Below are 20,319 nucleotides of genomic sequence, written 5' to 3' on the forward strand. Positions count from 1 at the left end.
GAACAATAAAACTCTTACTTCTTCGAGTTGTAAAGACAGAGGTACACTTAAACACTGGCAAATGTAGGAAAACAACAATCATTTCCAAAATTTGTACACTGAAAAATTCCATGCCTCTGAAGTCAAGCCTATCTTAGACTAAGCCTGCCTGATGAATACTAGAAATATCTTTATATTTGTTATGAGATGGATCTCCATCAGGGAGTAAAGATGGTCAGCTTAAAATGCCAAGTGCAAGTGTTACCAAGGCTTCAGCTAAGAATGGGACAGGGCTGCTGAGAGGAATCGTGGGTCCCCAGACAAAGATTCTACCTGGGCCCTCCAAACCACTTATCTGATTTTGTAATTTTATATTTGTAAACACATACATATGTGTTCCAATATAGGACACACTTCTTACATCTGATGCTGTTCACAAAAACTTAATACCACAGTAAATTTTTAGTAAGTAAGGACAAGCTTACCCTTATATATTTACCTAGCACAAAAGCTGGACTTTAGTAAGTAAGTAAGAAATCGACAAGCTTATCCTTATATATTTACCTAGCACAAAAGCTGGGGCAAACTGATCATGTAGTGGAGCTGGATGAGAAGCACTGCGATCAATGGGACTAATTTTGTTGACATATTTTCTAAAAATATTATTTCATTTGCCATATAATCTGAAGTTTACAGACTCCAGTAGCAATGTAGCATTTAAAAAGCAATATTAGATGACCCACCAATACAACAACACTACCTGAATGGTGTTTAAAATGTAATTACATCTAATTCAGGGGAAGAAGTTCTAACTTCTGTTCCATATGTGCAACTGCTAAAACAGATTAACATTCCAGTACCATGCATGTAAAGGGGGGGGGGCATCTTTTTACTAGTTTTATAGATCATGGAGGTAATATTAATTCCCCCCACTTCTGTTCATTAATATTAAAATGGGTTTGCTGCTATGCTGTTATTAAGAATGTTCTCAGTTGGCAACCAGGGATGAGCAGGAGTTGAGACCAAGACTGACAAATAAAGGGGTGGGATTAAAAAGGGGAAAGAGAAATTAAGGCATATCATGAAAGAAAGAGAGCAAAATGAAGGAGAAAAGTATGGAAAGAGGAAGAGAAATTAAGAAAAGAGAAACATTTTTATTTTCCAGAACACACTAACAGGGAAGATCTGGCTGAGCAGACAAAACCAGGGAGCTGGTGGAAGGCAAGGAAGAGGGAAACAGACTGCTGGAAACTACCACCTTGTTAGGAGGCTGCAGCCTAGCAATGACTGTAACAGCCATGAGCTGTGCTGGCAGGTCTTGCCTTGTTCCAGTCCTGCCTTGGTTGATGGGTTTAGCAGTATCAGTGAGGCCTCACAGTAAACTTTGCAGAAAGAAATTGGGCACAGAAAGCAGAGCTACTGCTATTTACAGTGCTCGGCCTTCCCTGGCTGCACTGCAGAACTGCATTACAAGTCAACGCAAGATGCATTCTGACTGCAGCATGACACTGGCCTCAAGGGCTCACAATCTGACTTGGGCCTCAGGACTTTTTCCCCGTAGTGCCTCCCTGTGGTCCTGTAATCGGACAAGCAGATATGGAACTATTCAGAAGAGGCTTCCACAATTTGTGTCCTGCCAAGCTGAATGCATCCCTCCAGCTATGCTAGTTTGCCTGATGTTTCACAGTTTGTTTGTTTTTTGAAATTCTAGGATGACTGAAAAACCAAAAACTTTGCTTTTAAACTGCTGATTCTTTATAAGTACCTAAAATTGCCAGATGTTGTAGGGAGCTATATGTGGCTAGCAGGCCTGATTTAGAATATTCATTGATTCATACCCTTTGGTTCCATAGAGGAAGTTCATCAGGACAAGACTATCATTGCTAGTGCATAGGAATTAATGAGCATCAGCATCAAGGTCTGACAATACACATGAGCAGAAAAATCATTTCAAGAATACAAGGAGTACAGGAGGAAAAGACTTACCAGTAACATTCCTTCAGTGCCATCTTAAGCAGGTTCGTCACCTTCTAAGCCCATTACCTTCAATGGACTTAGAAGAGTGTAATGCTGATTAGGATGGCACTGTTATACACATGCTTCTGTACAATGACTCCAACAGATTTCCCCAAGACATATTTGTAGATTCTAGCGCTATATGCATTCTATTCCATACTACACTTTCAAAAGGTGTGTCAAATGGTGCTACAAAGAACGAAAGATAGTAGGGAGCTGGTAAGGCCTCAGTTCTTCCCAACATTCTTTACATTTTCTATTGTGCTTGAATAGGAAGTAAAGATGGATGGGAGACCTGAGCACACATAAAGTTGTAGGACTGCAGCTACTGACAAAAAACTTCAAGTTTTCATCTTGTTCTGTTATGCTACTATACAGTCCTTAGGAATCATCAATGGAGTAATGTACATAACAAAGACAGTTCACATGCTCTGAGTCTAAAATCTCAATATAGAGAAGCCCCATGGTTGCAACCATGTGAAATATGTAATCTATTACAGCAGTCATGGGAACTAGAAATGGCACATCCTTCACTGTATTTCTAGCATTTATCTATCACTGTGATTCTTTGATGATAGACATTAATGAAATTAACTAATACCTTTCATTGCATATAGTGTAAAGGGGTGGCAGGAACACAGGAAAATGTAAGCATCAACATTAAAAAATCACCATATGGATGAGGTGACAAGTGTATTTCACTCCTGACATCTTCATAAACCTTTCTTTTGGATATCAGCATAGTGCTGAAATCAAGTGGTAGGCATCAGTCCTGGACTTATTTGAGGCTGCTTTTGCAGCTGCGGGTCCAGGAGTGGGCAAAGGGGAAGGATTCCATTTCTGGCTCCATGTGGAATTCAGGAAGCCATGGTGACTGGCCCCCTGGCTGAAGCCCAGCCTGTTCAAACAGGTGCCCGGCCTGGCTGGGAGGAAGGCAGGGCTTCCAGGAGGACTTGGAAGGCTGAGTTTTCACTCAGGTCCACTCCTCCCATATAAAGACAGCTGCAACCAGGGTGGCCTTCGGCAGTTGGCTCCAGCTTCTGACAAGAGAGAAGAGGGTGAAAAAGAGAATAGAGTGAGAAGCCAGAAGCGAGAAGCTGGTGCCAGACCAGGGTGATGATCTTTGGCAGCTTCAGCAAGCAGCTTCAGGAGCACTGAATGGTGCAAGTGGCTCCTCCAGCAGCTGGCTTCGGTCCTGGCCAGGGCAATATTGGCACCCTTAACCTCTCTTCCTCATGCTGAGTCACTACCCTCTTCTCAGGCAGAATAACATCACATGGTTTTTACCATGCTCTCTTGCCAGCTGTTATCACTTACTCTCCACATTTACTTATTTATCGTATGGCAGAGTTACATACAGGAAGCATATAATAATATAAAATACATAACCAAGTTGATACAATGGGTATACTAATAACTAAATTTTCAATCCTCTCAATCACAGCTGGGGAGAGTTCAAAGAATTCTGTCATATCACCCTGGAAAGCATGACGCTCACATTCCTGTGACAGAGCTGCTAGAGGGGTATTTTTTAACTTGCTTTCAGCTGAGGGTATTGTGTGGGAGGATTGTGTTTGGGAGTGTGTGGAAGGGATTAGAGTTGTTGAATAGTCCTGGCTGCTTGAGATAGGGTGAGAAAGGGTCATTGTTTGAATGTAAATTGAGTGCCTGGGTGAATTTGAATAGCTGCTGCCCCGCCCTCTGCTGGGAGAGGCACCTTGCCAGAGGCACAAGAGCTAAAGGGCTCTTTACCTGTGACTCTTAGCCTAGGGACTCTGTAAGAAGCCTAGGAAGAGCAAGAAAGCCAAGCCCCTAGTCTACTGGTGTTCCCAGTAAGGTAAGTAGACTTCGACAAGAAGAACCACATAAATACAAAGGGTTTTAAAAGGGGGGTTCTATTTAATTATTTTAAAAGCAATTATAAAGTCAGAATGCCAGCAGGGAGTTGGGGGCCATCCAGTATTTTGCATGGAGTGTCACATGTATGACTATCTGCCCACTGGACCAAAGTCTTGGGTGTGTGCTCAGTGCAAGGAGCTCCTGGTTCTCAGGGAACGAATTTCTTCCCTTGAGACCAAGGTGGCTGACCTGGAGAAGCAGAGACAGGGGCACTCTCTCGGGGACTTGTTAGATATGTCCCACTCTGGATCTGGCAGCCCCGCTGCTGTAATGGAAGTAACAGCGCCGCTGCTGTAATGGAAGTAATGGAAGCTGTAAAATGTAAAAAGGATTCCTTTAAGTGGTGGAAAGCTAGTCTCAGTGAGGTTGATAAAAGGGAACACAGGTTGTGGCAAATAAAATGCAAGTCTGTGATCAGGCAGGCCAAAAAGGAATATGAGGAGCATATAGCGGAAAATGTAAAGACCAGCAATAAAACTTTCTTCAAATACATTAGAAGCAGGAAAGGCAGTGGGGCCCTTGGACGACCAAGGGGTAAAAGGAGTATTGAAGGATGATAGGGAAATGGCTGAGAAGCTAAATGCATTTTTTGCCTCCGTCTTCACTGTGGAAGATGAGAAGTGCTTGCCCACTCCAGAACCGCTGATTTCAGAAGGAGTATTGAAAGACCAGAGTCAGATTGAGGTGACGAGAGAGGAGGTCCTACGACTGATACACAACTTAAAAACTAATAAATCATCAGGCCCAGATGGCATACATCCAAGAGTTCTGAAAGAACTCAAATGTGAACTTGTGGATCTCCTGACAAAAATATGTAATCTTTCATTAAAATCTGCCTCCATTCCTGAGGACTGGAAGGTAGCTAATGTCACTCCCATCTTTAAAAAGGGTTCCAGAGGAGATCCGGGAAATTACAGGCCAGTCAGTCTGACGTCGATACCGGGTAAATTGGTGGAAACCATTATTAAGGAAAGAATTAGTAGGCACATAGATGAACAAAACCTATTGAGGCAGACTCAACATGGGTTCTGTAAGGGAAGATCTTGTCTCACTAACCTATTAGTGTTCTTTGAGGGGGTGAACAAACATGTGGACAAGGGGGATCCAATAGATATTGTTTACCTTGACTTCCAGAAAGCTTTTGATAAAGTTCCTCATCAAAGGCTCATAAGTAAGCTCAAAAATCATGGGATAAAAGGACAAGTCCTTTTATGGATCAAAAACTGGCTAATTAATAGAAAACAGAGAGTGAGTATAAATGGGCAGTTCTCCCAGTGGAGGGGGGTAAGCAGTGGGGTACCACAGGGATCAGTACTTGGTCCACTGCTTTTTAACTTGTTCATTAATGATTTGGAGTTGGGAGTAAGCAGTGAAGTGGCTAAATTTGCGGATGATACAAAGTTGTTCAGGGTGGTGAAAACCAGTGAGGATTGTGAGGCACTCCAAAGGGATCTGTCAAAGATGGGCAAGTGGGCGTCAACATGGCAAATGGGGTTCAATGTGGCCAAGTGCAAGGTGATGCACATTGGAGCCAAAAATCCTAAATATAAATACACATTGATGGGGTCTGAACTGGCAGAGACTGAGCAAGAGAGAGATCTTGGAGTTGTAGTGGATAACTCACTGAAAATGTCGAGACAGTGTGTGACTGCAATAAAGAAGGCCAATGCTATGCTGGGGATTATTAGGAAGGGTATTGTAAACAGATCAGCCAATATCATAATGCCGCTATATAAATCAATGGTGCGACCTCATCTGGAATACTGTGTGCAATTCTGGTCACCACACCTTAAAAAGGATATTATAGCTTTGGAAAAAGTGCAGAAAAGAGCAACTCGAATGATAAAAGGGTTGGAACACTTTATTTCTTTAAGGTCACTATTGAGATTTTTTTCAATTTGTTTATCATCTTTAAGTATTTTAATCAATTTTTTCGCCTGTTCCTTTTTTAATTTGTAGGCCAACCATCTTGAGGGCTTATTGGCATGTTCACAAAAATATTGTTTTGTATATTCCAATTTTCTGGCTATTTCCTGTGTTAGGATCAGATTTAATTTATGTTGTAGCAGGTTTAATTTTATCTTAAGTTGTTCATTATATCTACCTTCTTTCATTTTGTCTTCCTCTTCCTTCACTGATCTTATTAATTTCACATATTCATTTTTACGTTGCTTTTTCTCCCACGCTTCTTCGGTTATAAATAGTCCTCTTAAATAGGCTTTAAAGGTATCCCAAGTTGTTAAGATTGACGTTTCTGGTTGAATGTTATTTTCAAAAAATTCCTTAAGATGTTTTCTGGTTTTTTCAACAAATTTTCCCTTATTCATCAGTCCTTTATTCAGATACCATCTTGATTTCTTGTAGGTTCCCAGTACTGACATCTTAACTGGGTTATGATCTGCAAATGTAGACGGGAGTATTTCTATTTCCTGTACTTCATTGAGTAAAGATATTGATGCCCAGATCATGTCGATTCTTGACCATGATTTGTGTCGATTTTGAAAAGAATGTAAAGTCTTTCTTATGCAGGTTTTTCACTCTCCAGATGTCTACAAGATTTTGTTCTTCAGCTAATTCCAGAAAAGTCTTAGGAAGTATATTGCCCCATCTTTTATTTTTCCCTGAATTTCTCCTGTCTATTTTTGTTTCAAAGACTGCGTTAAAGTCTCCAACTATACAGAGTTCATCAAAGGTCTGCAATGATATTGTTTCTTTTAATGATTTGTAGAATTTTTCCTGGTTCTGATTGGGCGCGTATATGTTTACCACCAGCATTTTCTTGTTTTTCCTAGTTATAGTTATTGCTATTGCTCTGCTGTCTAAGTATGTAAAGGCCAGTTCTGGGTTATAATGTTCTTTAACATATATAGCTACCCCTTTTTTCTTTTTCTTTTTGTCTGCTGCATAAAATAATTTCCCCAATTTTTTTGAATTTAGATATTTAGCATCTTGTTCTCGTATGTGTGTTTCCTGTATGCATGTGATTTCAGCTTTTAGTTTATTTATTTGTTATTTATTTGATGAAAAATTCGCCTCCGTTTTTGAGGGCTATTTAGGCCATTAACGTTTATTGTTAAGATATCAATCTTCTTACTTTTTTCCATAGTGGTTGCTTGTCTTGTTTAGTCTCGCTCTATACCTCGTAACCACGTGCGATGATACAGGATAAGCTCTTCTCCTTTTTTCTTTTTTTTGTGTTTCCTTTCCTTGCTCTTCTTTGGGTTCATTTTCATCTTCACCTGTTTCACTGGATTTTCCACTTTCCTCCTCTCTTTCTCTTTCCCAGCCAAGGTCTTCTCCATAGTTTCCCAAAAAGTTTTGCACTTTAAATATGGAATCTATTTTGAATCTTTTCCCCTTAAGTGTAAATAGTATTCCTTCTGGGAGGAGCCATCTGTAGGGGATATCATTTGATCTTAACAAGTCTGTCAAAATGTAGTACGTTTGCCTCTTCTCTCTTATTCTCCACGGTACATCTTTCAAAAATTTTATCTCTGTTTCATTTATCTTAATCGTTGATTCATTAGAGGCCTTCAGGATTTTATCTCTCATATGTCGTCTACTGAATTTTATTTGGACCTCTCTTGGGGTCTTATTTCTTCTTGAAAATGCCGTGTTTTTTCTATATATTGCCTCTACTTCTTTTTCTACCTCTTCATAAGTGCCTACTTTTAACTGTTGAGATATATTCTCCAGTAGTTCTTCTTTTAGATTTTTTTCTATAGTTTCTGGCACGTTCTGACATCTAATAACTAAAGCTGCCCTATCTAATTCCAGATTCATCAAGGTTTGTTCTATCTTGCCTGTAGTGTGCTTTAAATCATAGACTTCCTGATCTAGCTCTTGAAGTTTGTCTTCTAGGCCTGCGTTGTCTGTTGCTATTTTCATAATTTCTTGCTTATTTTCACTTATTTGTTTTTTTATTTCCTCCATATCTGATTTTATTTCCTCTCTATCTGTCTTCATTTGCTGTGAAATTTCAGAAATATTTTTCTGTATTGGTTCTAATCCCTGCTTTATCATTTCACTCATTGTAACTTGTAGAGGCTCAATTTCCTTTTTAAATAGGTCCGGTAGGGCAGTATCTAATATATGTTTTGTGGTTTGTTCTACTATGTCTTTAATTAAGTTTTTCATTTCTTTGCTTTGTGTCTGTCCTGAACTCATTGTACCAAACTTTAGTTGGGTTTGGCCACTAACCTGGCCAGGTGAAGTCAAAGAGCCTTTTCTAGGGCCACTACCTCCAGTGGCCATTTACTGCTTTTTAAAATTATTATTATTATTATTTTTTCCCCACACTCTTATCTTTGGGCCCTTGGGTTTGGTTTACAACTAAATAAATATATTTTCCCCCAGATCATAAGCAAGGTTATAAGAATATAAGAATATTACACTTCTTTCTGTTCTTTCTTCTGAGTATGTTAAAACGTTTCTATCACTTGAATATAACAAGTCTCTGTTTTTTATCTCTCCAGCCTTCTACTAATTCTGACTCTTTATTTTCCCTAGTTCTCGTTGGTTCGACTCCCTCCTCTCTTCTCTTCCCCCCCGTTCTATTCGCTTGGTCAGTCTAAAGTTTTGGTTCTTAATGCCGCACTCCAAAGGGATCTGTCAAGGATGAGCAAGTGGGCATCAATGTGGCAAATGGGCTTCAATGTGGCCAAGTGCAAGGAGATGCACATTGGGGCCAAAAATCCGAACTATAAATACACGTTGATGGGGTCCGAACTGGCAGACAGAGACAGATCTTGGAATTGTAGTAGATAACTCACTGAAAATGTTGAGTCTTTAGAAGGGGTAACTTCTGTCAAATGACGGGGAATGTGAAATTCAAAGGAAAGGTAAGGAAGCATGGAGACTATTTAAAACTACAATCCTAGAAGCTCAGATAAAATGTATACCTCAGGTTAGGAAATAAAATAGGAATAAAACAGGCCTGCATGGTTAATGTACAAAGTAATGGAAGCAGTAAAAGGTAAGAAGGAGTCCTCTAAGCAGTGGAAGGGAGCACAGGCTTTGGCAATTAAAGTGCAAGTTGGTGATCAGACAGGCAAAAAGAGACTATGGGAAATTTATTGCAAAAAAAAAAAAGACAATAAAAAATTATTCAAATATATTAGTAGCAGAAAACCAGTCAGGGAGGCAGTGGGGACCTTGGATGACCAAGGGGTATAAGGATTACTAAAGGATGATAGGGAAATGGCAGTAAAGATGAATGGGTTTTTTTTGTCTGTCTTCTCTGTGGAAGATGAGAAGTGCTTGCCCACTTCAGAACTGCCGATTCTGAGTTGGACTGAGGTGATGAGAGGAGGTCCTACAACTGATAAACAAATTAAAAACTGACAGATCACCAGGCCCAGATAGCATACACCCAAGAGTTCTGAAAGAACCCAAATGTGAATTCGTGGATCTCCTGAGGGAAAAAAAAGCAATCTATCACTAAAATCTGCCTCCATTCTTGAAAACTGGAAGGTAGCTAATGTAACCCCCATCTTTAAAAAAGGTTCCAGAGGAAATCTGGGAAATCACAGGCTGGTCAGTCTAACGTCGATATTGGATAAATTGATGGAATTTGTTATTAAAGCTAGAATTAGTAGGCACATTGATGAGCAAAAGCTATTGACAAAGAATCAGCATGGATTCTGTAAGGAAAGATCTTGTCTCACTAACCTTTTAGAGGACTTTGAGGGGGTGAACAAACATGTGGACAAGGGTGACCCAATAGAAGTTGTTGTCCTAGACTTCCAGAAAGCTTTTGATAAGGTTGTTTATCCTGAGTAAACTCAACAGTCATGGGATAAGAGGACAAATCCTCTTGTGGATTAAAAACTGGCTAATTAACAGGAAATGGACAGTTAGTGTAATTGGGCAGTTTTCACAGTGGAAGGTGGTAGGCAGTGGAGTACCGCAGGGCTCGGTATTAGGCTTTTTAAATTGTTTGTTAATGATTTGGAGTTGGGAGTAAGCAGTGGTGGCTAAGTTTGCAGATGACACAGAGTTGTTCAGGGTGGTGCAACTGAGGGAGGACTGTAAGGCTCTCCAGAGGGATCTGTTGAGGATACACCAGTGGACGTCTGTGTGGCAAATGAGGTTCAATGTGGGCAAGTGCAAAGTAATGCACATTGGAACCGAAAATCCTAACTATAACTATAGGTGGATGGGGTCTGAACTGGCAGTAACTGACCAGGAGAAAGATCTTGGAGTCCTGGTAGATAACTCACAGAAGATGTTGACTCAGTGTGCCACTGCAATAAAAAAAGGCAAACACTGTAATTGGGATTATTAGTGCAAATGAGGATCAATGTGGGCAAGAACAGAGCAGTGAATATAGGAGCCAAAAATCCTAATTATAAATATATCTTGATGGGGTCAGAACTGGTGGTAACTGACCAGGAGAGAAATCTTGGTAGATAACTCACTGAAAATGTCACCTCAGTGTGTGACTGCAATAAAAAAGGCAAACGCTATGCTGGGGATTATTAGTAAGGGAATTGAAAACAAACCAGCCAGTATCATATTGTCCCTGTATAAATCTATGGTGCGGCCTCATTCAGAATATGGTGTACAGTTCTGGTCATGCATCTTCAAAAGAGATATTTAGCATTGGAAAAAGTACAGAAAAGGGCAACTAAAACGATTAAAGGGATGGAACACCTTCCCTATGAAGAAAGGTTAAGAAGTAGGGATGGGCATGAACCCACAAATGAATCCTGGTTCAAGCATGAACCAGGGCGGTTCATGGTTCACAAACCAGGGGTTTGGGAGAACATTTCTTCCACAATCCACTCACGAACCTCCATTTTTTTCATGGAGGCCCATGGGAGTCATGTTCTTGGGCTCCAAAGGCATTTAAATGCCTTCAGAGCTTACTTCCAGGTCCGGCGGCCCACCCGGAAGTGAGCACTGAAGACATTTCAATGCATTCAGAGCCCACCTCTGGGTCGGGCTGGCCCAACTGAGCTCCAAGAGTGAGCTCCGAAGGCCTTTATAGGCCTTTGGAGCTCACTCGGGGGGGCTGCAAGGCAGTGGTGGGCTCTGATGGCATTTAAATGCTTCAAGGCTTGCTTCTGGGTGTGGCTGCTGCTTGAGTGTGCTCCAAAGGCATTTCAATACCTTTGGAGCTCACTTCCAGGTGGGGTTGCGGCCCCACGATCTTGCCGAACCACAAACTGGTTCAGGAAACACTCGTGAAAGTTTGTGGTTTGTGTAATCAAATGAACCACAAACCACCACGAACCACTATTTTCCTGGTTCATGCCCATTCCTATTAAGGAGGTTAAGGCCCTTTAGCTTGGAGAAATGACAAATTGAGGGGTGACATGATAGAGGTTTACAAAATTATGCACGGGAGAAGAATTATTTTTCATCCTTTCTCGTGGGCACTCAATGAAATTAATGAGTAGTAAACTTAGAACAGAAAAAAGGAAGTACATCTTTACCCAAAGAGTAATTAACACTTGGAATTCACTGATGCAAGAAGTGGAGATGGCTATAAGATTAGACAGCTTCAAGAGGGGACTGGACAAATATGTGCCACAGAGATCCATCAGTGGCCATTCCACAAGGTATAGATGGAACACTCTGTCCGGGGTAGTGATGGTCTCTATACCTGGTATTGAGGGGCAACAGTGGGAGGGCTTCTGGAGTTCTGGCCCCACTGGTGGACCTCCTGATGGCACCTGGGTTTTGGCCACTGTGTGACAGAGTGTTGGACTGGATGGGCCATTGGCCTGATCCAACATGACTTCTCTAATGTTCTTATGTTTTTATCTCTGTCCTCCAAGTCTTTTTTTCCACTGGACAAATGGTACCTTCTATCTGTTCCATTCTCTTCCCTTTTGGCTGCAAATGGGGGCAAACTGTAAAATCTGTCCTCTGTACACTTCTTGAAATTTAGCTTTTAATATAAATGGGAAATGGCAGAGATGTTAATTTTGAGGCACGTAAATCAACCACTTTGTCCTACCACAGAAATTACTTCTTACACTGAAATTTGGTTCAGGAATTTTTATGCACTGTGGTAGGGGTGCCAGAGGTTATACTGGGGATCCAAGAACATATAGACTTCCCACACTTTGTCTGACACAGCACCTGTAGACTATATTTTCTACTATCAAGCTGATTCACAAAAGTTAACAACTTTTGGAGAGAACATTAGAACCTGTCTCAAAAAGGTTTCTTAATAGGAATGACAACTCCTTGCTTCTGTTGTCCCTGCTGACGAAGTAGTAATAGAATGGTTGGTGCTAAGTGAATACAGTTATCACTCAAATCTGGTGAAGGCAGCTTTGACTCCCGAAATGAAAATCTTGTTGGTCTCTAAGGTGCTACTGGACTCTAATCCAGCTGCACTAAAAACAGTTACTTAATATGTATAAATAAAATATTCATGACATGCACTGGGCCTTATGTTGTTAACTCTTCCCCATATAATTATACAATTAGTGGCTAAAAGTTACTTCAGAATTTTACTACATGAGCCTAAAGTTTATTATATGATCATAAATCTCCTGGTGTTTAAGGAGCATTTTAATTTTCTTGTACTCTATGTTCTTTCTTACAGAACAGGATGACATTTCTAGGGGAAAAAAGATGTATGTAAAATTCCACATATATTTTCCCATCTAAATTAGGGGTGTCAAACATGTGGCCCGGGGGCCGGATCAAGCCTCCAGAGGGCTTCTATCAGGCTCGCAGTGGAACTGGCTGTCTTCTGCTTCTTCTTCCAGTTCTGCTGCTGCTGCATCATCGTAGGTTTGCAGCTTACAGATACACACCTGAACAGCATACTCAAGATTGCAACAGCACAGACATTTTGATACTATAATTCAGAGCAAGAGGTGTCAGTTATCAGACACTGTTAAATGAACAAAATATTGCAAGAGTGCTAATGTTTTAAGCATGTTTTTATTTTAAGTTAAAAAAACCCTTTGTGTTTGTGTCCTTTATAAAGTTTATATCTCCGCTACCTGGCATTACATTTTATGACACACATGGCCCGGCCCAGCAAGGTCTCCTTTCTGTCAGATCTGGCCCTCATAACAAATGAGTTCGACACCCCTGCTCTAAATATTCAGCATTGATAGGATTAATGTCATGCTTATTCATTCAGACAAATTCTGAGAACCACAGGAGACCAGCATGTGCCATGCCTAGCACCCACTGATCCTTGGCCAGCCGCCCCCCACCAAAGCCAATACCCAGGGGTCCATATAAACCTTTGTTCGTGTGTGGGCAGACCAGATACCAAGTTGCGCAGAATGGGGCTGCATTAGTTGGCTCTGCATATTCAGGACTTTTCACCTAAAAAACTGCAGAGGTCCAATGGACCACTGCAGACCTGTTTCCCCTCATGGATGGTGCCTCTGCCACCACATCCTGGTTCTCTTCCCCAGGCATGCTGACCTGGAAAAGCCATGGCAGCAATATGCTGCCTGCCTGCTGTGCCCAGTTCAATGGTCATCATATAGATGTTCCAGCTCAGAGCAATGTAGTTCTATTGCCCCACAGTAACTTTTTGCAGGTGACCCCCCAACCCACGGCCTCCCTCCCACCCAGGGGTCATAGCCATTCTTAGACCACCATGGCTGACAATCCCAGTAGACAGAGGCACAGAGTTTGGTCGGCAGAGGTCTACCACCAACCACAGCCCTCTGAGATCCAAACACCACTGAGACCAGCCCCAACAGAGCCCAGGTGACCCACCAGCGTATACACCCATGTACTTAGGAAATCACTGTGCCTCCTCTCCAGGTATGCACCTGCCACCTGAGTGGCCACCCTCCAGGTGGGCTAGGCTGTCCCCAGAAGGAGGACTACTCCCTCAGAAACCACAACACTCGGAAGAAGCTTCCACAGGCCCACATCCCCCCCAGCCATGCCCCTAACCCCCCTAGAAAGTCCTAAGCCCCTAATGCATAACCCATGCTCCCAGAACCCAGTGGGTGAGTGGGAATCAGTTGCTTGCCACACATCCCATGACAATTGTTGTTCCTTTTCCTTCTGCAGGTGGGACTCCTCTTATCCATCCAGTCGCCACCCACCAGCTGGCATCTAGAACCTTCCATGGCAGCGGCTGGACAAGCATAGCCCCCCCTGTCCAGTTCCTAGGACAATGGGCCTGCCACACTAACTCTAGGAGGTGAACCATTACAATTTCTGCAGCAAGTACAGTATTCTTAAAATTCAAGTTGTCCAGTCCTTTTTGGCTGTGGCCCCTACCTGGTGGAACTCTCTGCCGGAGAACATCCATGCTCTATGGGACTTACTACCTTTCCATAGGACTTGTAAGGCAGAGACGTTCCACCAGGCATTTGGCTGAGGACAGAGATGGACTGGCACCAATGTTCCCTCTAACCTGTGAAGTCTTATGAGCAAAAATTCTACTTCGTGAGCTACTGGCAGTTTGGTGTAGTGGTTAAGTGCACGGACTCTAATCCACTTGCACCTGGCTGGATGACCTTGGGCAAGCCATAGTTCTGATAAGAGCTGTTCTTAAAAAAAGAGCAGTTTCTGTCAAGAGCTCTCTCAGCCCCACCTACCTCACAGCGTGTCTGTTGTGGGGAGGGGAAGGGAAAGGAGTTTGTAAGCTTTGGGTAGTGAAGGGCGGGGTATAAATCCAATTTGGCTACTGTGTAATTTAGTTTGCTCTGGAGCCATCCTTCCTCAGCTAAGACAAAAATGTGTGATCCGGAGGCTCAGTAGCCAAATTGCTCACTCACAACTTTAGAGAAGAAGAGAAGAGATGAGATTGGATTTATACCCCGCCCTTCACTACCCAAAGGTGTCTCAGAGCGGCTTACAAACTCCTTTCCCTTTCCCTCCCCACAACAGACACCCTGTGAGGTAGGTGGGGCTGAGAGAGCTCCAGAGCAAACTAATTTATGCAGCAGCCGAATCGCTCGTTCAGAACTCGAATGCCAGTAGCTCACAAAGTAGAATTTTTGCTCACAAGACTCTACAGCTTAGAGGGAGCATAGCTCACAGGGTGTCTGTTGTGGGGAGGGGGAGGGAAAGGAGTTTGTAAGCTGCTCTGAGACTCCGAGTGAAGGGTGGAGTATAAATCCAATCTCTTCTCTTTTTCTTCTCTTCTTAATGGTGGTATTCAACATGCTCTGGGGCTGAATGAGGCAGTTCTTTAGGGTTCATCATTGAATGAAATCAGAATTAATATTTAAAGAGGTCAGTGTAACTTCTTCTCTTGAGATTGAGGATTCCAGCAACAGAATTCAAGTATCTTACTCCCACGCTTACCAAGTACTTACCGTGATTCGGCGGGGGACACATACGTCTTCCCAGGACCATTCCCACACGGACAACAGATGCGTGGCACCATGCCGTCACCAGGAAGTGATGCCAGGCAACGCTCTGGCAATGGGGCTGGAAACTCGATGGTACCATCGAGTTTTCAGCCCCATTGTCAGAGCGTCGCCCGGTGTCACTTCCTGGCGACGGCATGGTGCGTTACAAGGAGGAATGTTCCGGCCGGGGAGCATGTGTCCCCCTGCCGGATCACGGTAAGTACTTGGGAACCCTACTTACTCCTCACCACCTTGGAAGTTTGCAAGAAAGCGGAACTGTTACCCTGGTCTCAGCTTCTTGGTACTGTAGCTTTTAAGCACAGCAAGAGCAGGTGATCTGAGGAGCTAATAACACCCCACCTGGTTTTTATATAACTGTTGATTATAGCCTCTCCTCCTTGATATTGCAGCACAAGCCTTGTATCATTCCAGCTTTGCATGGCACATTACAGTCTATCAAGCTCAAATATTCAATTGGTTGTCAGTCTCATACAAATTAGTAGATCCCACCCCCCATTTCTCCAAGAAGCTGAGAACTGCTGGTTGATCTTGGGACACAACAGAGCTCCAAATCAGAAGTTGCTCATCACAGTCAAGCCCCTAAGGGAAGAGCTTTGCCTCTGAGCAGCCTGTTGCCACGAGGCAAAAACTAGTTTCCCCAAGTAACTTTGGACCAAACAAAACACCCTTGAAATGTACCAAAGGCAGATATCCAATCAAAAACTTCAATTGACAGAAAGCTATTACATTTTCAAGCAAATTAGGAAGGCAAATCTTTTTTATTTGGCTCCTTATTCAGGTTAATTCACTGGTGACACCACAATCACATTCACTCATCTACAATATATAATCACACCATCACTTAATATACATCTGATAAAGGGTTTTTATCAGGATATGAGTATACACGTCACCCTCTTTACTTCACCATTCTCAATGGATTTCCATTAGTGGTAGTAAGTTTTTTTTAGTTACATTTAATAATTTTTTAAGACAACTGGAATTGTAGATTATCACCAGGATATGTAAAAAAATATTTTAAGAAGAGAGAGTGCTATGTATATTCTGAAGTTCCTAATTAATCTACTACAAAATAACAGATAATAAAATAATGCAGTCAGTTTGAAAGGGATCCATTAGCTAGATATAATCAGCTACTACAATATTTTGCCAATGCCCAATACACAAAATAAAATCAAAACAAAATGGCTGGTATAATACTCATGTGCGGTGACATCTGGAAGCTGAAACTGTTCTAAGTGTAAGACACTGAGCAGAGACAAGAAATCTGCTGGAAAGCAAAGTAAATAAAAAATAAAAATACACCCCCCAAAACAAACAAAAAAGAGTAATTCAGCAACAGATTTTTAATGATCCAACTTCTGAACCAGCAATTTAACTGTGCCAAAAACATTAGAGTGAGAATGAAGCATCTCAATAAACAAGCCACATAATGTGCCTTAGCACTTAAAAACAGTAAAACACAAAGAAAATTCAATTAATGACAGATGATATAAACTTATCAGGAGCAGAGAAATGTTCCACAGACTTGCATGCTTATGATGGTGCAAGCTTCTTAAAGTGACTGCATTACTATCAGAATTTGCTGAACTAATTCACAATTCACTTTTTACTGACCAGTTTGCTAGTTTTGAGGTGAAAGACTTACGTCATCCATAAAATCAATCAATGAGGATGATGAAGAAGAAAGGGAATCCTATTTTAACAAATACAGCAGTAAAGGAACAGAAACAGACAGATGAAACCTTCTATTTTATTAAAATACTATTGTTGATAAATCAAATAAAGAAAGATTTCAAAAGATTGGCAGAAAAACATTTACTAGACTATTATTGTTGATTATTAATTTTTATCATATCAAATGTTTATAGTGCTTTTCCCCTCCTGTTTTGCTTTTGGTTTTTTCCCTTCTTTCAACACAGAAAATAATATAAGGAAATTATTTTTATTTATTTTTTATTTATTATTATAAAAGTTAATTGGACAATTATCACTTTGTCATTAAAGCATTTATATTGTATTGTGCTTTGGGCACTGAAGCCTTGGGCATTGATTGGCTGAATCAGTGTGAACCATGGACATTGCAACTGGTCGGGGAAAAAAAACTGCAGCAATGTTTGAAAAACCTTAAATACTTCAGGGCAACATGCTGTGTGGGGGAGAGAAAAGATATGCAGAGAATCTGGTCAAAAGAGAGCTGGATAAAGGAAGTGAGGAATACCTGTAGAAGTGGCTATGACACGGGGTTGAATAAAAACTTCCCCTTTTGTGAGCAGAATGTCATTTCTACTAAAGCAAGAGGGCGGAGCAATATCTGCAGATTCCTCCATCACAGCACATCCCATGACATTCCCAAGGAGGGAATGGGGTATGTTCAAGAACAGCTTTTTGGGTGGGCGCAGACTGCAGCAAGAAGAGTAATGTGGAAAATATCTTTTCCATGGGTCCACTAAGTCCATGAGTACACTAAGGCAAAATCTCACATAAAACCAGGAACTGGACAGGTTGTACCCTATTGACAACACGAAGGACTCAGTGCTGGAGTGCACAGGAGACCTAAATCAGTGGCCTAGATTCCAAGAGAAAGTCTGTACACTCATGAGTAGTACAGAAAGGGATTATATACTTTGTGTTACTGGTGTAGGCAATCCTAAAGACATGAAGAGTAAGAAGGAAGGGGAGGGAGTGGGAGCTGAATGTCTTATACTGATTCGACTAACAAGACATACTAATGAGATCTGAACTGAACGGCAGGAATTTGTATGGAAAGGTGGCTGTAGTCTGTTGCTGAGTTAGTGAGAAAGTACCAAGTCAAGCATCCTTTTTCAGACAGCTCTACTCCAACCTTCTTTTCTTTGGTCCCCCAACCTCACTTCTCTCTCCATCTCTTGGGACTGTCACCCCAGTTTACCATCTTGTTTTATTCTCACTTCAGGTTTTTGCCTCTTTTCTTCAGGTGAATCTTTTTTCTTTGGGTCATATTAGAAAGATGACTAGTAATTGGTTTAAACATATATGGAAACACAGTTCAGAGCATAAGGAACTTTCCTTTTTTGGGTTTCTGTTTGCCCCAAACCAAGGAGAACGTGTTCCTATTTTTCAAGCCAAGCCTTGTTCTCATTTATGCATCTGAACAAATGATATATGCTTGTGGTTGTTCACCATTTGTCTGTTTCGTTTACTGTATTTATGGAATTTTTATGGAATTATGTTTTATGTTGTTCTTGCGGGTTTTAAACTTCAGCGGGAGGGCGGGTTAGAAATGTAATAAATAAATAAATAAATAAAAAAATTACTCCCAACCGCTTGTTGCCCCTCCCTTGCTTGTAAGATGTCTTGTTTGGTAGGAATGCAAATGGGTCTAACGAAGGCAGCAACTCCGTTAAATAGGGGGGCACAAGTATTCACCCACAAGGATTCACTGGAAGGGATATCATTTTCCCACCCCTCTCCCTTCTTAGCTTACACATGCTAAAGCAGTTCAGAAGAAAAATATGAATTCTTGAGATGAGACTGGCAGACCCACAGAGTATGTGCTACCTAATACTAATTTTTACTTCTTACATTTTTGTAACCAAATCCTGTTGAATAGTTTGTTGATAATAGTGCAAGCTGAAAATAGTTGTTGAAGTAAGATCCTGACCATTTTACATAATAGTTTGCTTTATTTAAATAAATGATAAGAAAAGCAGCAGGTCATGATGTTTTTCCTACCCATTTTGATTCTTTATCAGACTCTACTACAGATATTCTGTTTTAAGAATATATTTCATCAGTAAAAATACAAAAAATAGAAGGAAAGAAATAATTCTGAGATTAATCCTTGCTACAGGTTTGAAGAAAACCATCAGTTCACAAAGTGTTTGGAATTATGAGGTTCCTGTAAATAAATGTATGGAAATAACACAATAAAAGCCACTTAAAAAGGAAGATATCAATATTTAAAATATCTTCCATTTTATCCTGGTCATGGAACTTTTAGCTGCAAGGAAAAGAGAGAAAGCAAATTGCACAACATTTCCTATGACTTAATCTACATTAATAAGCTTGTTTGTAATGTATCAGTGGCAAATTTGATTAAACTTTGTAATAATGATGGCAAGCCAGATTTACACAGAATAGATGCTCACACACACACACACACACACGCAATCAGCTGTGTACTTACTTCAAATTGATCCAGAGCAGAGGTAGGAGCATTCAAAAACGCCAAGAAAGAATTCTGTGAGTCTTGGTGCTTTACACCTAGAAAACAGCAGCAAACATTTTAAGCTACAAAACATGGACAACAGAGTCCTTACTTCTGCGATCATTCCAAAACCTAAGGACTTTCTCCTCAACTCAGTAAAAGGAGACAAGAGTTGTTTAAAAAGAAAGAAGACACCTCTAGGAGCACCTCAGCCATTCCTACAGTCTTCCAGCCAAGGGCTTCTAAAGAACCACACACTAGTAAAGAAAAGGACCATCCAAAACTTGAAAAGGCCAAAATCAATTTCCAAGCAGCTCAGGGTCCTTAAACTTTGATTGCCAGTACCAGAGAATAAGTATTCTCAATGAAAACACAGAAGACTCTCTGTCACAGGAAGGGGGGGGACGACACCCTGCTTAATATGCAAGAGAACATGCTTCCCCTGACACTTCAATATTTATGTCTTGTTCCAAATGGCGAGCTCTACGGAACGTTCTCCTAGGGTTGGATAGGATTGGGGCAGAAAGAGGTGCTAGCGGCAGAAATGAAACTTCACCTTAGCCTTAAGTCAGTGGTTTAGATGGCACACAACATTTGTTTTGACAGAATGGATTTCTGTCACCAGGCAGAACTTCTGCTGCACTCCTCGATATCCACCCCCCCCCATACTTTGGGAGATGGGAACCTTGAGGAACTGCATGAGGGTGGAATTGGAGGTCTGCTGCAACAAAAACTGTCTTCCCTTCTGTCAAAGAAAATTTCTGATGGATCCACTTCAATCTAGATGCTGGACAACACAGTTACTGTGAAAAATGGACAGGGAGGACACCTAATTATGATACCTGTCTGGCAGTGATAAACACTACAAGAAAGCCCATTTTAATATGCAAATAAGAGTGATGCTATGCATAGCAG

The 20,319-nt window shown here is 41.2% G+C and overlaps 1 protein-coding gene across 1 annotated transcript in view; it reads right to left on the bottom strand.

Annotated features, from left to right (window-relative positions):
* CDC42BPA (CDC42 binding protein kinase alpha) overlaps window positions 1–20,319 on the bottom strand; it is a 194,836-nt gene that overhangs the window by 50,495 nt on the left and 124,022 nt on the right. The window contains exon 21 of the mRNA XM_015413743.1: window positions 19,384–19,460. Coding sequence (XP_015269229.1) covers window positions 19,384–19,460 — 77 coding nt within the window. The remainder of the gene's footprint in view (window positions 1–19,383; window positions 19,461–20,319) is intronic.

Source organism: Gekko japonicus, unplaced genomic scaffold, assembly GCF_001447785.1.
Source record: "Gekko japonicus isolate JY-2015 unplaced genomic scaffold, Gekko_japonicus_V1.1 scaffold710, whole genome shotgun sequence".
Taxonomy (NCBI): Eukaryota; Metazoa; Chordata; class Lepidosauria; order Squamata; family Gekkonidae; genus Gekko; species Gekko japonicus.